Below are 19,348 nucleotides of genomic sequence, written 5' to 3'. Positions count from 1 at the left end.
TTGCCACCCGATGTATTCACGCATAATGTACATGTATATCATGTACATTTTGGTGCATGCTAGCGACAGTCCACATATTTCTTGGTAACTTTGCTCTTGTGTCAACATAACCGTAACAAAAACCAAATATTGACCCTATCTTTAAAATCTTGAGCTCAATCTTGTGACTGTATTTGCCAACATACCTTTGGCTAGCTGTGTGTGTAATTATAGGAAAATCAAACCCAGCTTCATCAATCATTTTGTTGTGGGTCTTGTGCAAATGATGTCATCAGCTGCAGGATCTTTGACACCGCCATGTTGGTGATCAGTTGCACGCAATTTGCAAGTTGCTCAACGCCATCATAGCATCCCCAAAATGGCGGAGTATCTGTTTTCTGATTACGTGAAATCCCTTAGGTGTGAAGCAAAAGCAAGATATTTGGACAAAACAAGAGGTATTGGGATCGATCCCTACCTGATTTGTCTGAAAGATTTAAAGGCAGTGATGTACTGCTGTATAAAAGAGCTGCCAGATGTAGCATATCCCGACTTGTATCACTACTTGATAAACACACCTGGTGAGTATTTTTGACTTGGCTAACATAGTACTGTAACAGCCTGTTATATCCTCATGATCCTTCATGTCCTTGAAATAACCATCTGTGCCACATCAGCTTAGGCTTTGTCTTTCAGTATCTATGCCATGGTGAAGTAAAACTTTCAGCACATCTAGGCCTAGCCTATGCCTGTATAAAATTGTAAATCAAATGCCTGTTTGTAAATCATCTGCCTAAACGTTGGTGTAAAGAACCTGTCGCAAAGTCCAGTAAAGACATGAAAAAGGTTGAATGTGCTGAGTCTGCTTTGGCATACCCCATTCTAGGCTGCCTGATGACTGATGTAAGCCATGGCATTTAAATGATAATGCCAGGCCGTTGTTAAGTAGCACTGTGTAATCTGTGGGCCAAACCCAATACCAACCCAATACTAACCAGAGTTATTTTTTCATAGCACTATCAAATATGTAAAATTCGTTCCTTTGATTATTTTAAGGAAAAATTTAAATAAATAAGAAAATGTTTGTGCTGTACTTAATTTTTCTAGTCAAGTGACTTAGCAAATAATGGTTGACTCGGAAAGATTCTACTTTAACACATCCACCAAAACCAGTCTGGAACAGCAAAATTTTTGAAAATAACCACCTATAGATGTGTTCAAAATATTATAAATCTTATATTTGGCACAACCATAAAACAACGAGTTAAATCAGGAAATGTTCCTGCAATATAAGGAAGAAAGTTTGGGTTTTATGTTAAATTGACTTGCCAATGAACCATAGTTACTCACAATATTCATTTTTCTTTCTGCCTGTTTTCCTCGATTTTGCTGAAATCTAGAAACAACAGGTTCTGCCATGTATCTATATAATTCTGAAGACAATTGGATAATTATTAGTTCCTAACTAGTTCTAGTGAGGTATCAAATTAAAATCTTTCTGACATAATTTGGATGGTGGCCAGGAGGACGGGTTACCTGAGTCTGCATCCACTGCCATCTAAACCTTGTCATTTGTCAAATACCTGGCTGCCAGTTTGATGTTCATAATTTCTCCTACTAATTCATTTCACAGAATTCAACACAAAATTGGATTGTATTGATTAGTACTAGAGGTAACATTCTTGACATTGTTTTAGATGTTGCACATTGCAGGCTTTAACGGACAATCTCCCAAAGCCTATGAGAATCTTGGTGCCTACAAGTTCAATTTAGGATGGATGAGGAGCTTATTAATGGTTTGTTTAAGAAAGGACAAATTCATCATTACATCCAAGGTATTTTGTTCTATTTAGTAATTTAAAGATTTAAGCCTTTTTGAGTTTTGGGTTGCATGATTTTGTTCAGCTTACAACATAACTGCCAACATACAAAAGATGATTGGACAAGTGTTGCTACATGCAGTCAAGAGACAAATAAAAACTGCTTAGGGCTTGCAACATACTTGTTCATGTTCTTGTATTTCCACAGTTTTGCATACATACGATCTCAATTTTCAAACAATATATTTGACACGGTGGGAAAGCCATGGAGGTACCCACTAAAAAGCAAATCTTATGATTGTGGGCCCCAAAAACCAATTCATGGTTACTATTAATTAATTACTGTACACAAAGACAAACACTAGACAGACAAGACACTTAGTGTTACTCCAAATCTTAAAAGCTATCACTCATGTATATAGGCCTATCAGGCCCCCTAGAATATTAAGTACTCGCATTCACAATCATCATTATATTTCCCAATGAAGGTACTCTCCATCTTATGTACACACAAGGTATATCAAGAATAAATTACCATTTAGAGTTTTGTTTCCAAGATCCCTGGTGCGGATTAAGCGACAAGAATTTAAAGATACACCCTGTTTTGGAACATTTAGACATCTTGCTCTACTTCGCATTTTACTTACAAATGCACGATCTCTGAATAATAAGATTGACGAATTGGAAGTATTATCAGACCAAAACAAAATTGATACGGCCATGTAAGAGAAACATCGTTTGATTACAATATGGTGCTAGCAGCTGGAATCTCTAATTTCAACTTACTTTGTAAAAACCATCCTGATGAATGTAGAGGTGGAGGGGTTGCGGCATATGTCAGAAAATTGTGAATTTATTTCTGTTGAGTCTTTACCATGGCACAAATGTAATTTTGAGTGCCTTTGGCTGAAATGCTGTATCAAACAAGTGAAAGGTTGCTCAGTTAATATGTATGTTGCTATCATTATTTCCCATATCTTCTATATATGAACATGAGCTTTTAGATTATATCCATAATACTGTTGATATTATATGTGCCAATGATTCCTCAGGTGGACAAGTTGGCCCCTCTAGGGGTCAGTGATCATTGCTTTATCTTTATTCAACCATTAACTAAGCTTTCCATAACCAAGAAATACACGGGTATTTCAAGGCTGTATAGAGATTCCTCAGTTAGATAATTATTTCCCATATCTTCTATATATGAACATGAGCTTTTAGATTATATCCATAATACTGTATTAATTATAACTGAAACAATGTGTTGAAACTTGCAGTCAATCAGCAATCGATCAAGTCAGCTCTTTCGCAAATAAATTGTCCGAAATTAATCATGTCCATTTCCCACAGGTTATTAGGAAATTTTGTAAAAGTGACAAACCATGGCTTAAAAGATTGTTGGTTCAAAGAAATCATGCTTAACCCCTTCAAGCCAGGAGGCGTTAAAACAAGCCGTAAAAATGGAGATCCTCAGCCTGCTTTTCAGCTATTATTCTCAGCCCACACTCGAGTGAACACAGTGAAAGAAGGCAGACCCTGGCTCTTGTGTATATGGTAATTGGTCTTTGTGTGTAGCCCAGAAATGAAAGACTGAATTTGCATCATAATCACCAGCTTCACAATAGTCCCCACTTTGAAAAGAGGCAACGGGAATGTTGAAGCTCAAGTAGAGCCGCATGCCACCGAACAATCAGCCTTTTCACCATGTAATTCAAAGCGTGCAGAGCATGCAGGGCCACAAACCAATAATTTGCGGTTTGGCAGGTGGCCTTCGTGGCGAAGCGATGCTGGAATTCTTGGAGTCAGCTTTCAGGAAGAAATTCCTGTCGAGAAGGGGTTAAGTATCGGAATATTAATGATACTAATGCATCTAGATGGTGAATGCTTCAAAATAGGTTCAGCGAGAGATTTATAATGAAAATTTTGCAGAACATCCATACAAGAGTTGAAGGATAGTCAATCGAGAAGATGGCATTCTTGTATGCAGAAAGTTTTGCCATTTAATCAGTAAACCAATGTAATAATATTCCAGGATTTCTGATCGACCTTCATTCCACTTTGTGCAGATTTGTTCTCAACTACCTGCTTTAAACTTCTACAACTTATCTTGATATTTACCAGGGGAATCACCACCTTCCCAAATTTATCGTATTCAAGTTTTGAAACTACTGAGTAATCTTCATGTATCAATAGCTGGACATCCTCACAATTTACCAACTAAACTTATTAGAGAATTTGGTACCGAACTTGCAGGTCCTTTAACCACTGTATTCAATTCTTGTTCAAGGGAAGGTATATTTCCAAATATCTGGAAGCAACCTGTAGTGGTGCCAGTACCCAAGGAAAAAAACAATTGTTTCTTACAACAAACTGATGCCTATTTCACTTACCCCCACTTTTGGGCATATTTTTGAAACATTTTTGGCTAAGTGGTTAATTCAAGACATTTCTACTAAGATTGATGTTCAGCAGCTTGGAAACATGAGAAGATGCTCTACTGCTCACTATTTTGTTGATTTTTTGAATTATGTTGTTGAGGGACCTGATAGACCAGGTTTTTTATGTGTGCCTTGGTGAAATAGTTAAAATAGGCAACAATCTCGATTACAAAATTATTTAGATGACCTTGCAGGCTTGTGTAAATGCATTGATGTTTTACCCAAGCCATCCAAATGTCATATTTTGACATTTCCTTCCTTAAATGACAACCTGTGCTGCAAGATTTTGTTATTAACCACTCCCTGCCGGGAGTGATATAGTGGAGATAATCCAGCCTTATTTTGAAACAGTGTACCACGGTTTGAGGCATTTAGAGCGAGCGGATTACCACCGGGGACAAAAGCGCTCCACCACCGCAGGATGAGCCACACAGCACTGCTGCATGTTAATCTGGCCCCTATTGAAAAGAGGTCAGCAGTGCACTGTGCCATTTGGGAACAAAAGAATCTTACATAACACCGCATAATCTGGGCTCTTTTTCCAAGGCTGCAGGCCTGGCTGAAATATTCAAAAGTCAATGAAGGTTAACTGTCAGCTTTAGAGTAGAGCCCAAAGAGTCCTTCATGTAGGTATAAACGGCCATTTAATGAAATGATGAATTTTGGAAGAATTTTGAAAATGGAAAATCTTGAAAAGGACCTTGCATCTCGTCTTGCTCAAGAAAAATCCACCCGGCAACAAGTGGTTAACAGTATCCAGATAAATCGTATGTCACAAATTAAGTAAATAAGTGTTGTTATCCGAAATGATTTGAAATGGAATTATCACTCAGATGATGTTGTTTCAAAGGCCTCTTGATATCTACACTCTCTGTGTCTGTTAAGAAAGTGAGTGCTTCAGCAGAAGATATTGTGGCTGTTTTTACTGCTTATGTAAGACCAATCTTAGAATATGCATGCCAGGTCTTGCACACATCTATTACTCAACAGCAATGCCTGGCTGTTGAGAGGGTACAAAAATGGGCTTGTCGTATTGTGCTTGGTTCTCAATATACTACGTATTGTGATGCTCTGGTATGTTTGCACTTATCAACACTTCAGCATAGGTGACATATCTTGCTATAAAAATTTGGTGAAAAAACAAATGAGCTCCAACGGACAGCGTAAAGTGCTTCCGCCCGAGAAAGTATATCATTGGGATCTTACATTAGAAAGTAAGTTTTGCCTAGTCCAACCACTGTGCAATACTGAGAGGTATAACTGATCTACCATCCCACAGTTAACACAAATTTTAAACGGAAAGATATAAGTTTGCATGTTTTTAATGATATTTGTGCAATGTACGTTGATGTTTTTTAAGTATATACATAGATTATTTTATGTTTCATGATTTTAGTTTGTTTTGATTCTTGTGTAAATTGAAACTATTTTGGCCCTTGGGCCACCAGTTTCAATGCTTTTTATGTGACAATAAACCAAATATATATATTGTATTAAATTTAGACCCATCATGGACATCTGCATAGCAAGCTCCTCACCTCCGGATTCTGAGTGCTTGCATGTAAGCAGGATCCATCCGATAAGCCCATTCTATTTTTCACATTGCGTTTAATGAATGAAGCAAGGGGAAGAAATTACATATTTTTGCTCTTCTTGGCTGCAAAAAATCTTCAGAATTGAATTGTGCTGGAAACCTTTTTTCACAGGTTGAGACTGTTGAATTATTAACAAAGTCACAGGCAGCTAACAAGCTTTGGTTTCAGCAAAGACGAGAAAGGATAACAGCATCTAAACTGAAGGCTGCAATAAGAACTTATTCAGTTATGCCATCACTGTCATTGATCAAGTCCATCGCTACCCTGAGAACTACAAGTTAACAACAAAGGCTACAAGGTGAGATGGCAGTCACTTGCATTGGCAACATGCATACATAAAGTTCAGGTTACTTTTGATTGAAATTGGATGTTTTATCTGAAAAGCTTATAAACTTCTCTGGGAATTTGTACAGATGGAGTTGTCACTGTTAAATACTTGTCAGTTAAAAGCACAGGTCCTTTCACTGCCTTTTCCTTGAATGGGAGGATTTCTATGCATTAAATGAAAACGTTGAGTTATCTTTCAATATTCAATTCCATAACAATAACAATCGAAAAGGCTTTTCAGTGACCAATTTTTCATGCATGTGTGAGTTTGACCATTTTCTTTTCTCACAAGCATTGAAATAGTGTCTATTTGAAAGTAATATCTGCTCAATTAATCCAAAGTGAACTTTATCTTTCTTTGTGTTTTTGTATGCTTGTGTAGGTAGGGATGTGAGCATGAGGAAGCAGCACGTGACAAATATAAGAAGCACATGGAAAACAGTCACTCAGGACTCACTTTTTTCCACAGCAGGGTTATTTGTTAGTTTAAAGTATCCTTATTTAGGTGCCTCACCAGATGGGTTTGTATCTTGTAGATGCTGCAAAGAAGAAGTCCCGAAAGTCAAATGCCCACTGTAGCCAAATTTTCACAAGGGCCCAAGTCAAAGCAAGGAAGTTCTTGATGAAAAGTATGTAAACTTAACCAATGTATTTTGTTATAAAGGAAGAAGGTGTAATGCTCAGGTGTATCTCCCTGTCACGAATATTTCACAAGTTCCATCTACCATGCTTAGGATTGAAAACACAGCCCAAGAAGAAGAATTGGTTGTGCCCAGATTGTGAAGTCCTCAGAGGCATACCTTGGTTCAGCATTCATTGATGTGTCAAGGAGTTCAGCATATACTGTACATTTACGTGTATATGCGATGTTGTGCGTTGGCCTTAAGTCTGAATTACTGATCTAAAGCTTCTGATTTACAAAATAATACAGAAAGTAAACTATACGGTTACAAGCTGTGTATTTTGTGAAATCATTGATCGGTTTATTCTGTTTATTTTAATTTACTGTTTTCAATAATAATTCATAGGAACATAAGTATAAGTGGCTAAAACTTGTATAATGCTGTCTTTTAATTAATGATTGAAATATTGGAAGACTGAACAATAGGCTAAATAAAAGGAACAACAGATTCACAAATGTTGACCAAGCCACATGACACATTAACTATTTTGTCCAGTGTTGTTACTTTACTTTCTTGATCTGATTGCAGCAATGTGATTGGAATTGTTCTTTCAAGAATGGGATATTTTGTTTTATACTCACACTCCAAATAATCGGAACGGAAACTAATGTTCATGATTGCATTTTTCCACAGCTTCTTTGTTTTGAGCTTTACTGGAATACCAACCAGTCTAAGGCAAACCGGGAGTAAGTGATACCCTTTGACCACTCTTAAATTGGGGTAGTGATACCTGTGACCACTTTTCCCAAGACAACCCCAAACGGCCGAAACAGTCGGAATCCCAAAAGTATGGCCACGGTAAACACATAATGCATAAGTAATAGTGAAACCCATGTTCACTAAACCACCATCCTAAGGCCGCTGTTTCTTACTACATGTATAGCCTGTAGTTTTATATGAACAATGAACTCTTAACTCAGAACTATTCAAAACTGAAGTCCTCAACTCAATTGAAACAACTACCTTAAACCTTACATATATTTGTTTATAAAAGGTTGTGCAATTAATGTTTCCAACCGCTGGAACATGCAGCCGGGGTTATAGCCCGTGTGGAACATCACAAGCTATTAATTATAATAATTATCTACATGTTTACAGTGATAATTTGATTTCCCACCATTGGTACATATGGTAGGGAATAGGCCGTGTTAGCCGTGGACCATGTGAACTGTGGGTGTTCCAGCACTCATACCCCAAATCAACGACATTGCGATTTTGCCCATGATTTGCTGCACAATGCACACGCTCTAGTGGCGCTTGCAAGCGTGCGCCATAATAAAAAAGGCGTGGCAAGATGGTCAACCACACAAGAATGGCCTCTGGAAATTGTGAATGAAATTCCGCCAATGCCAGTGCAATAACTTGTCAGAGAGCGAAAAAATCTAGCTGAACCAAATCATTGGTACCAATTTGTACAATAACTATGTAAGGGTTACTCCCTGTATTTACTAACAATTGAGATAGTTCATGAGTGCACGCTCCGCTTCTCCCTTGCCATCTTACTGGAATAGGAACTTCTATGTCATATGCTGCCCATCGTATCGAATCTCCAACGATCCAAACACACCTATTGCATCTGTCTGCACCATGAAAGTAAGAAAACATACCTAAACTCCGGTTAGATTGGAAAATGGGAATGGCCTCAGATAACGTTTCAGAGCGTCCAAGCGCCAGCATCCCATACGCTGTATATCTGCAAATGGGACCCACATACTAAAGGCGGTCGAAGCCGCGCCCATGTGAAAGGAGTGGGAACGATAACGATTATCCTCCACCCGGCAAACTGACAGGGAGGTTTGCAGCACTCTATTAAACTGAAACTTGGTCAGTGGGTGCCCGTCTGCATGGCAGAAAAGGGGGCCCTGTATTTGCATGCAAACCTGAAGGAAATCTTGTAAAGCCTGCACTGGGCAAAGTGCTGTGTTTACTGCCTGAGAAACAATAACTTGTTGAGGTGGGCTGAGCTGGTTGGTTTTGGTATGTCGCAAATTCAAAAGTACCGATAACTGCATTTCGTGTGTTGCATTCGGTATGAACTGTATGTCTGCATGCTGCAAAACTGACCTTTGTACACACCTCTGGGAATTGGCTGAAAATTCACCTACCCGCAAGAGACCAAAAAGTGCTATGAGCATCGCCGATCTAAAAAGCGTACATTCAAACTGTGATGAGCAAACTTGCGCCAAAACCGATATGATACACGACAACAATGCAAGCAAAATGGGAGCTCGCTGATCTTTGCTAGCCCGCCCACGCCTGCACGCTTCAAGCAATTTTGAAACCACAAAAGAATCTGTTGGGTCATTTTCCCTTCTCAGTTTAATATGGCAACTGACTTCCGCTACATATGACAAAATGGTGGCAGGTGCATATCGATGCCAAGAAAGTCAGGCAATGAATTCACATATGCATTTGGTGCTTACCACCTCGTGTGTGTGGCTGGCTTGTGACTGTAAGAAAACGAGTAAAAGTGTTCCATCCCAATTGGAGAACAATGCAGGTTATCAAGTGGGTGAGCCTCAAAGGGCCTCGCTATGCGACCAGCTTGAATTTCTTTAACGAGTTTTTGTTTAACAATTTCCGGATGTGAATATGCTGAGCAAAGGCAACCTGAATCCCTGCAAACCCGCTGACCATCGTAACCCAGAGAAAAAAACCTTGGAAAAATCCTCACTTAACCCTAACCCTCCTCAATCCTTCACCTGTTGGAGGATTGAGGAGTGTTAGGGTTAATTGTTTTGTCTGGTTCATTCCTAGGCCTATATGATGCAAGCACAAATCGTTTAACACTGACATATTAATGGGAGTTGGGAGCGCGAAAATTCACTTTACCAGCTAGGGCTGTTCCCGCATTATCCTTTTGGTCATGAGGCGAGTTGCTTGGCCCAACCCCCGTAGGATTGACCGGTGCAGTTCGTGCGTATCCCCTCTTCTTAAACCCTTTTTGCCCCCATTGGTGGTAGCACGTGTTGCTGTCAAACTTGCATACGTGAGCGCCGTGCCCCGCCCTGGAGCATTTTGTACACTGGTGCTGATACATGCAGCCAAAGTACTTACTGCCCCCGGAGGCACTGAAAGCAAAGCATACCCGATTGCTCGTGTGCAATGGTACATAAGGCTGTGTGTTGCTGGCTGAACCAATTGCAGAAGCCGCCACGGTAAGCCACAACTCCGCGTCCAACTCTGCTCACGGCCAATCAGATAATTTACTGAGACTGTGCGCACAATCTCTGTATACTTCAGTAGGCCCTGTTAGGAAACCTAATGAGATAGATGGCCATAAAAGCATGAAACGCCGACACCCATTTGTCCCACATGTGTAGTTTGGTCGGACGGCCCGATTGTGATGCAGTAGGCCGCAAAAACATCTTATTACCCTCTACTACTAGTGCAACCTCAGAGGCTTTGTTAGCCTTAGCAACTGTCAGCGCTGTCAGCAAATAGCAGCGACATGTCAATATACTCACTTTTCTATATCTTTTCTTTTACGGCCTGGGGAATGTGCCAGCTCAGCAGTGACACTGAACTCACGCGCGGAATGACAGCAGGACTACTAGGAACCCAATCCACTCTAATTGCATAAGCATATCTGAAAGGGCGCCCTCTCTCCCATAGTTATACCCTCCCGGAGCTTTCGAATAAAGCCCACTTACTGAACTAACGCTGTTTGATCCACAGGCTCAATTAAATGAACTCCTTTGAATCAGTGGAGGGAATCAAGCTTGTCACCGAAACTGGCAAATTCCTGGCTGCAACCCCAGTGACCGAGCTAGCAGTCTGGACAGGTGCATAAATGAATGACCCATTACTACCCCCCACCCTCCAATTCTAGCCGGGTTATGTCTGAATCTGTTGCTTAACTCACTTAACCCATGGATGAGCTGGCCTGTAGAGGCTGGCTCCACCGTGTCTGCCGCCTGTGCTGAGCTGTAAGCCGCTGTGACACCTGATCTTCCCTGCAGATTGGCCGCTGACTGCACCATGGTTGCGGGGTGAACCAGGGCTAGTGGAAATGTGTTGTCCTCGCAACTGATCCGACGGTCCTGACTGACTGGATTCTGCTGGCTGCTCTGGGGTGGGAGCCCGTTGTGGTGGTGCATCCAATTCAGCCGGTATGACGATGTTTGACGGAGCTGGATTGACTACCCGTGGCGGCTGTTCTTGATCCACAGTAATCTCTGGTCTGACTTGGGTCGACGTTGGTGCGCTGGTTTGCTGTCCTCCATCCTGGATTTGTGGGCCACATCTGGGTCTTTTACTTCGTCTTGGGCCATCCTGGTGCCGATGCGAATCCTGAACCCTGCGCCGTGTATGGGGCATGGCTGCCGATGTTCCCCCACAGATGATCAGTTCATGGACACACCACCTACTTGGTCGGGCCTCTAGACAGACTTGAATTACCCCAAACTCCTGTGCTATTTACCATTAGACTTTTATCTGCACTCCGGCCAATGTTATATCCACAATCCTGTTGTGTAGATCGTATAAACCACGGAATGTTGTTGAATTTTTTGTCATGAAAAAAACGTACAGACTGTTTAGATTTAAAGTAAATAGCCTTGTTTGTTTGAAAGCTGTGACCGAAATGCCCCTAAAACATTGGACATCGCGTAAACCTCTGTTTCTGCCACCTGATTGGCAAGTGGCTGTGCAGCAACTACTCCACAGCGATTGGCTGCTTAGGATCCAAGCGCTGATTGTCTGGCCCATGATCCCGACACCCCATATAAAAGAGGCGCTGGTTTATCTCACGTCTGCAACTTGGCTGCGCCACTGCACATGGCACTAACATCATTCTTTGCATTGAGCATAATGAATTTTATCGTCGAGAAGATAACATTTCTTAAGTTACCAATAACCCGTTCAATATGAATTCTTACTGAGGCTAAATTCCTGGGTCTACTGCCTGCAACCTACACAGATTACCAAGACAAATGCATTATTTCCTAGTCCATTACTTCCATTCACTAAATTCTTGATCACCAGCCGTTGCGCCCTCACTCGCTCGACTCCCACGAAGGCGGCCGCCATGTTCTTCCTCTATTTCTTAGCACCATTACCATCGGATGTGTTTTTGTCAGGCTCCAAAAATTTTGAGAGTTTTCCTTTTGAGAGTTTTTTTGCTACCTATGGTTTCAGTGTCATTTCTTGATCACCTTGTTTATCTGTTCATTCTTGTTCTTGTGAACGGTAAGACTGTTCCTTTTCCCCTGTATTTATTCTTAATTTTGCCATTCCTTTCAGCCTTGCGACTAAGCTGTGTATTCTTTTGCCTATATTTATTCTGTTTATTTCATGTTTTTATATATCTTGATTAGCTTCACCTACAGTTGTGGCTTTTTGTTTCTTTGTTTAAAAAAATTTTTTAAAAAACAGAATTTCTTGAGAGCGGTTGTCTCGTTATTCTGAATTTCTTTGTTCTTATTCCAGTTGGGTTTTGCCGGAAATTTTGGTGTTTCATTAGCTTTGCTTCTCTCTCTCTTTTTGTGCTTTGGATTAGCTCTAGAGAGGAAAAGTGTCAGAGTTGTGCTTCTAACCCCACTCCGAGTACAGTATTTGCCCGTTCACGGGCCCGTGATTGCTTGGTTGGTAAGGACAGTTGTGCGGCGTTTCGGTCCTTGCTAACCTAGGAAATAGGACAGTGCGTAGTTTTACAATTTCCTTCCAGTCGGTTCGGGCTTTGACCATCTGATACCCTTATTGCGAGTTTGCTCTTTGAGTTTCTTTGCGACTCGCAGCAGTCTGTCGGCCGGTCCCCTGGTACGGGATGATACATCCGGTCGATCATCTGCATGCCCATGGGCCTTCTTCGAGCTTCGAGCATCTTTGGCCCATCCACGCACCCCCTACTGGCCTTCTGGGGCGTAGTGGAGTGTTCTCCACGTTTATGGAACAAATTGCCATCGGAGATTCAGGCAAGCGACTCTGTCACTATTTTGCTTGCTTGTACCTTAAGCAATGAGGTTTAAAAACAGAAACATTTCTTTTCTGATCAGAAATTGATAAAATATAATAAGATCAACCCCTAAGAGAATACCTTGAAACGTGTAAAAAATATAGCTTCACCTAGCACTAGCAGAATTTATAGTTTTTGAAGTTTGGGATTATTCTATTTGCCCAACTTACTCATCATGACAGATTCATTACTGCTTTTACTTTCGATGATAGTCATTTTTATTAAACTGTCTGATGAGGTAAACAAGATTTTTATTGGAAATTTCTGACTATTTGAATGTTTCTTAGAAAGTATTTAAGCTGGTTAAATTCAACTTGAGTCAAGTACAGGACCATGCTGTATTCTTTTCTGTCAAACTGGTTATTCATTTGCTTTCTAGATTCTCTCATTGTCTTTTGTTCATCTTATATGACAGGCATAGAGTTTAGTGAGTCAAGGCCATGCATGTGCTTTATAGTTTTATTCTGAATTTTCCCACTGCACTCACTTTAACCGGTTTCCACTATGGTGTTACCAGGGTATTCTTGGGGCTATCGAAAAAAATAAACCTGAGAATACCCAGGTAATTCAGAGTGTTCACACTGCCCTTCTCAGGGTTAGAAATTCTCCGGGTTAACTGCCTTGAAACCTTACTTTAGCCAGGATTTGTTTAACCCTACTTTCGAGGTGGGTTGACTCACCAATTTCAGGGTTAACGGTGGCCTTGAGATAATTCACCAGGTTACCTTCAGTAGTATGAATGCTCACCGGGTTTCCTTCAACACAGGTTTTCTCATTGAATAGATAGGATGGGACATGCACAACCAGCACTGCCCTCAGCTCCACGGCCTCAGGCCCGGCACTGCCGATGTCCACTGTGGCTGGTATCTCGTCATATTTATACATGTATTTCACATAGAGGACACCAGTCTAATTGACTCGTAACTTGTCTGTTTGTTATACTGTTATATTATTTATATTGTCATATTATTTATTATTATCTCCGGGTTGCCACGATTGAAATGTGAACACGGTTACAAGTTACCCAGGTTTGCACGAAAGCGGGTACGCTAAATACTCGAGTGAAGTTGGAAGTGTGAAACAGATTCTCAGGGTAAGTTTATACCCAGATATGAACAAATACCCGGGTGAATAAATTACATGGGTAAAGCCAAACAAGTTTGAATCCGGCTTTACTCTCTGTACTGTTCTGTGGTGCCATACACTGGATATGCTGGACTTGTTGCATAATGTGTTCATTCTTGCCTGGGGATTAGCACCTTCCACTTTCTTTGTAGGAAATAACTTGTTTATTGTGTCAGGAATATTTAGCAGACCCTGTTTCTTGTTATACTCTATACTTTTCTTATCTGGGTTTACAGACTTCTTGTTGGAGTGTACTTGAAAGGCCACTTATACACACTGTGTTGGTTTTAGTCCTTTCAAAGTTCTTGTACAGCACGTTCCCACTTGAATTGGAAAAAGATAGTTCTTGATCCGGCATTTTGGTGTGATCATTATCTTACCGCAACGAAATCGCTTGATCCACCTTTTCGGATGGAAATGTCAAGCCCAAAAGGTCACCGAGTTCAGTATTGCACATGTGCTAGCTTGCTGAGCGCACGCTCTGTGGCAGTGTTGCGTGCTGGGGGGCACACGTGTGACCCTTGAGGTGTTTCGGGTGTGGAGTTCTACTAACGTGACAACCCTGAATCGGACCAAATGTTCAGCCTAGTATGTTGTCTTTTCAAATGTTGCTTCCCTATTTGATACTCTATTACACCCTACGGAGTGTATGCTAACACAGAATTAGTTTTGATGGAAAGCAAATGAAATTACACAAATGAAAAAGGTTAAGAAATGGACGAATGCGCAACAAAAATTGTGAAAGGGCTAGGTAAACAATGTGGCATTCATGCATCACACATGCGTGGTAACACATTTTACTAGCCTGTAGTTTAGCAGTTGTTGATTGTGCATGCTGTGCACGTTAAAAATTTCCCATGCAAAAAAACATACTTCTTTGTTTATCAGACCACAAAAGTTTCGCACCACTCATGCACAATCAGATGTTGACAGGTCAAATTGCCGGATCAGATCCACCTTTTGGGTTCCCATCTGATCGTGATCGGCCAGTTGCAAGATCTGATCCAGCAATTGGGGAATCTGTATCCTGCTCCAGAGGAGGATCAAGAAAGGTGGATCTGATCCTGATCCACCTTGTAACGGTTAGCATTCCCACTACACACAGTTGCCAGATCTGATCAACCAATTGGGGGATCTGATCCGGCCATTCGGCAAAAGGTGGATCTGATCCCCCAATTGGTCGATCAAGTGGGAACATGGTGCTAATAAATTCTTCTGTGTCCTTTTGTTGAAGTAAAATATTGGTGTCTCAGTCCTTGTTAGTTCAGTTTTCTGCAACTTTTCTTTCAAAGATCCTTGGTTTAGTTAGAGTTTTTGCTGTTTTCCCTGTTACATGATCACCAATATGGCAGAATCAAAATCACACTGGTGATCTGTGACGTATGCCCACAAGGTCCGTAGGCTCAATAATTGTCAGGAAGAACTATTAAAAAGCCTTGAATTACAATTCTTAATTAATCACGTTTATAAGAATGCTGGGAGATATTTGCAGTAAATTTGGAAGGTTTGATGTTTTGAATTTCATTCTTACATTGTGTTATACCATGTCATGCATGTGTTTGTGGTGGATTAGCAGTTGTTTTGTAGCTTGCTTATGAACATGAGTTTATATTTTCTTTTTTTGCATTGTAGCAAACCAGTTGTTTTGTCCCTATTCTGGGTGGAAATTTACACAAATGAGCAATAAAGTTAAACACCACTGTAGTGAATTATATGTACTTTTTCGGATGTCATTTGAAACTGGGCTCATATCATATGGGCATGTTGCACACCATATATGTGTATGTGGACATTTGTTTTAAATGAACATAGTATCCAACTTGGTATTTAGTTGACAATTTTAAATTCAGAGATTTAAAATATAGTCTGTTTTTTTTCTTGGGTAACACAAGGAAAATCGATATTTTCAAGCCATTTGTGTTATTTCCAGAGGTGTGGGTGTGGGTGAGTTTGTTTCTGCATTAAATTGGGGACCCTGAACAATAGAGGACAATAAGGTCCCTGATTGACAACTGTGTACAAAACATATGGGTGGTCTTCTAAAAAAGTTAAAGTACAAACAAAAGAGGAACAATAGGGGGTCCCCAGTTGCAGGCAAATACACACTTCTGTGTGTGTGTGGTTCCATGCATTATGCATTGTGTTGCCTAGGTGAATTCAGTCCAGTTCTCACAGCTTTAGTGGCAAACCAATGCACAGTATCATTAAAAAAAATGTCTTTGAACATCTTTGCAGGTATGAGTACAGAGTGGAAATGATTCATCAGGCAACCCATGACAGCAGCAAGAATATTGTGAGAGAGTTTGCCTCTGATTTTGAAGTTGGGGAATGCTGGGGTTACAATCGTTTCTTCAGACTCGACTTGCTGGCTAGTGAAGGATACTTGAAGAATAACACGTTAATTCTGCAGTTTCAGGTACTTACTTGTACATTAAATATTGTTTAGGAAGGAGGGACTGGAAACGATGAGATTCTTAAATTTGTCTCAGTATTTCTTACACTTAAAGAGGGAGCATATGAAGAAGCCCAAATAGAATTTGTCCTTAGCTCTATTCCCTTTGCCCTCAATTGACAACCCCCCCCGAGAAATTTGCTGCTACTCCAAATTGCTCCAAATGTCAAATTGTCCTCTCATGACTTTTTCTTTGAAGTTTTTACAACTTCTGATATCAAATTTGCAAAATCAGATGTATTTTCCTGTTGCAGGGCAATTGAGGGTATCCAGAAACTACATTATTCCAAATGCTTGTGTATGGATGTGCCATGCACAGTTGTTGAAAAACATGCTGTTTTTCTGTCAAGCTGTATGTTTTGCTTCTTATCCTTATTGTCACATCCGATACTATTGGTAGAACAATTCTAACAATAAAATACGAAGGGAATGAAAAATAAAAGAAAACATAATAAATGATTATAGTATGTGCTTTTTTCTGGACTAGGTAGGATAGAGAGTTCAAGAACGCCTTTTTCCTCGGGTACCTACCCGACCCTTTTAGTGGTTAAAAAAAATTGAAAAAATCACATTTTAGTGCCTTAAAAATATTGAAAAATATCTCACCCTTATATCAAACTCGCCAAACCAAAAAACGACAAACCATGGATCTCACTTTTGCTACCCAATTTGAATACGCCAAGTTAGTCGCCGCGCATGCCACTTGGTTACTCGCCCAATCTAACACTGTGGACAAAGACATGATAACTCGAGCCAAGAAAGACGTGCAACGATAGCGGCATCGCATCTGCTTGGTGAGGGAGATGAAACACGGTCCTAAATGTTGTCACCCTCAAAAGACATTTATTCCTGATTATATTTGCTGTGTCTTTTGGTTTTTTTTTTTTATGAAAAACTATCTCATCCATTATATCAAGCTCGGCAAACCAAAAATTGAGACCAAAACAAAACTCTAAAACCGACGTCAATAATGAACCATGTTTTAATTGTTACTTTTGCAAAAAAAAACATTTGAATCACAGAATGTGACAAATGGCATTGATTCCATTTATTGCCAAAACTGCAATCATATTGACAGATGTATTGCATGTAATAAATGCAACCACTGCAAAAAAAGGTTTCTAAAGATTGTAATAATTGTAAAAACATACACAAATGCAACAAATGTCATGGTTGCATTAACTGCAGATATTGTAAAAAATCTACCAATTGCGCCAATTGCATCGATTGCTATCATTGCATCGATTGCAAAGGCTGCATGATTGCAAAATCTGTTTTAAATGTGATATCTGTTGTAGTTGCTAAGGATGTATTAATTGCGAAAAATGTGTCGATTGCAATAATTTATATGATAAATCGTTTATATACGACAGTAACAGTGACAGTAACAGTACGGTTGCTATAAAGTGTGAGATTTAGGAATGAAGATGACCCCTATCTCGACTTTGAATCTGACTTAGATGTAAAAGTAGAAAAATTAGGCTTAATAATTGAATATAACAAGGACTTATTTATAGAAGAAGAAGAATAATATTGGAGTCGTGTAACCACAACAGAATGAAAAATAATATCACATTCCACATACAAAACATACCCAACCATGTTTAACAATATTGTAACCGACGACCACGAACGCCTCAATGCTGACAACACAGACATAACCGTTGTATATGGCCCCTTTGACCCCGACAGACTTGTGATAGCAGACCCAGTGGTAAAAAAGAGTGAAAAACATACGCAACATTATTCATCCATTTTTTATAACCACGACGACAAAGAAAAATCCCTGTTGATCATGATACCCAAAACAATCTGCTATGGCGTAAATCTAGTCAATCTTTGGTGCCAAAGAAAAAAAATCCCCAAAATATCATTGGACATCAAACCTGCTATCAACTTTGAGAGCCTGCAATGGATGTACTTGACCACACAAACTTTATGGCTTACAAATACATCGGCACGCACATGACTTACATTCCACCAAATAGGATCAACGCTTACAGAGCCAGTCGTTATTTAGACGACTTGGAAAAAGGTCAAATTCGTTGTTAAACTGCCTTACACAGATAAAAAACGCATGTACGTCAATTACATACCACGACCATCATGTTGTTTGACCATCATAAAAATCTAATATCGCAAGATCAACTTGACAAATATATTGGTGAATGTTGCAACATGGTTTCGTTGATTTGTCCCAAAGATGTCTTTTACAGTACACATGGATCTTTGTCATGTGGTACTTGCATTAGATATAAAGTCGAAAAAGCCATTTTAAAGATTAACAATGCGAAAGTCATTTCAGATAAAACGGCATTAGAGTGATTGACTGTGATAGCAGTGACTCAGAGTAATTAACCTATATTAAAGATCTCCATGAGATTTGATTGTAAGCTAATGTTTATAAGTCCCGTTATCCTTGGGATAACGAGGTTATTTTTAATTTGGAAACCAGTCTAACTCGACCTAAATAAATCAAGAGTTCACATCCACTGTGTTGCACAAAGCCAAGTGTGTGTTTATTCAACCATAGTGCTTCCTTTGTTGAGCAAGGTCAGCCTTTAGATGTAAGTAATTGTACTGTCACAATGGCGGATGGAGTTGAAGTCTGTGTCTAAAAAATGTCATCTATCGGTCTACGACAACCACTCATCAAAACTATTTTAATGTACTTACATACATCAAGGGAAACAGTCTTGTTTCAATGAAACCGGAGTGATTAGCGATGAGTATAAACATCAAGAAAAACAATGGAGCGTATCACCATCAAGAAAAACAGCGGAGTGTTTATTGCGATGTTAATATAGTCATTCATGGAAAACAGCAGAGTGCTTAGTGATGTGTATGCTGGCATCAAGAGAAACAGCAGAGTGCAATAGCTATGAATTGACAAGCATCAAGTAATCATGGAAGAAAGGATTTAAAGTCTATGTTTGCGTCTTGTATCGATGAAACAACAAGACGACTCATTTA

The 19,348-nt window shown here is 39.8% G+C and overlaps 1 protein-coding gene across 9 annotated transcripts in view; it reads left to right on the top strand.

Annotated features, from left to right (window-relative positions):
- Window positions 1-19,348, top strand: part of trim37 (tripartite motif containing 37) — a 317,829-nt gene that overhangs the window by 178,413 nt on the left and 120,068 nt on the right. For all 9 annotated transcript variants that reach the window (XR_015426288.1, XR_015426287.1, XM_087140616.1 and 6 more), the window contains one exon: window positions 16,159-16,339. Coding sequence is in view for 7 of the 9 variants with exons in the window: in XM_087140616.1 (XP_086996742.1) it covers window positions 16,159-16,339 (181 nt within the window). In the remaining 2 variants the exon portion in view is untranslated. The remainder of the gene's footprint in view (window positions 1-16,158; window positions 16,340-19,348) is intronic.

Source organism: Acanthaster planci, linkage group LG09 (genome assembly GCF_054643075.1).
Source record: "Acanthaster planci isolate LZ-2023a linkage group LG09, COTS_SCS, whole genome shotgun sequence".
NCBI classification, from domain to species: domain Eukaryota; kingdom Metazoa; phylum Echinodermata; class Asteroidea; order Valvatida; family Acanthasteridae; genus Acanthaster; species Acanthaster planci.
The sequence above is the reverse complement of the archived record's forward strand: the minus strand, read 5'-3'. Positions and strand labels throughout refer to the sequence as shown.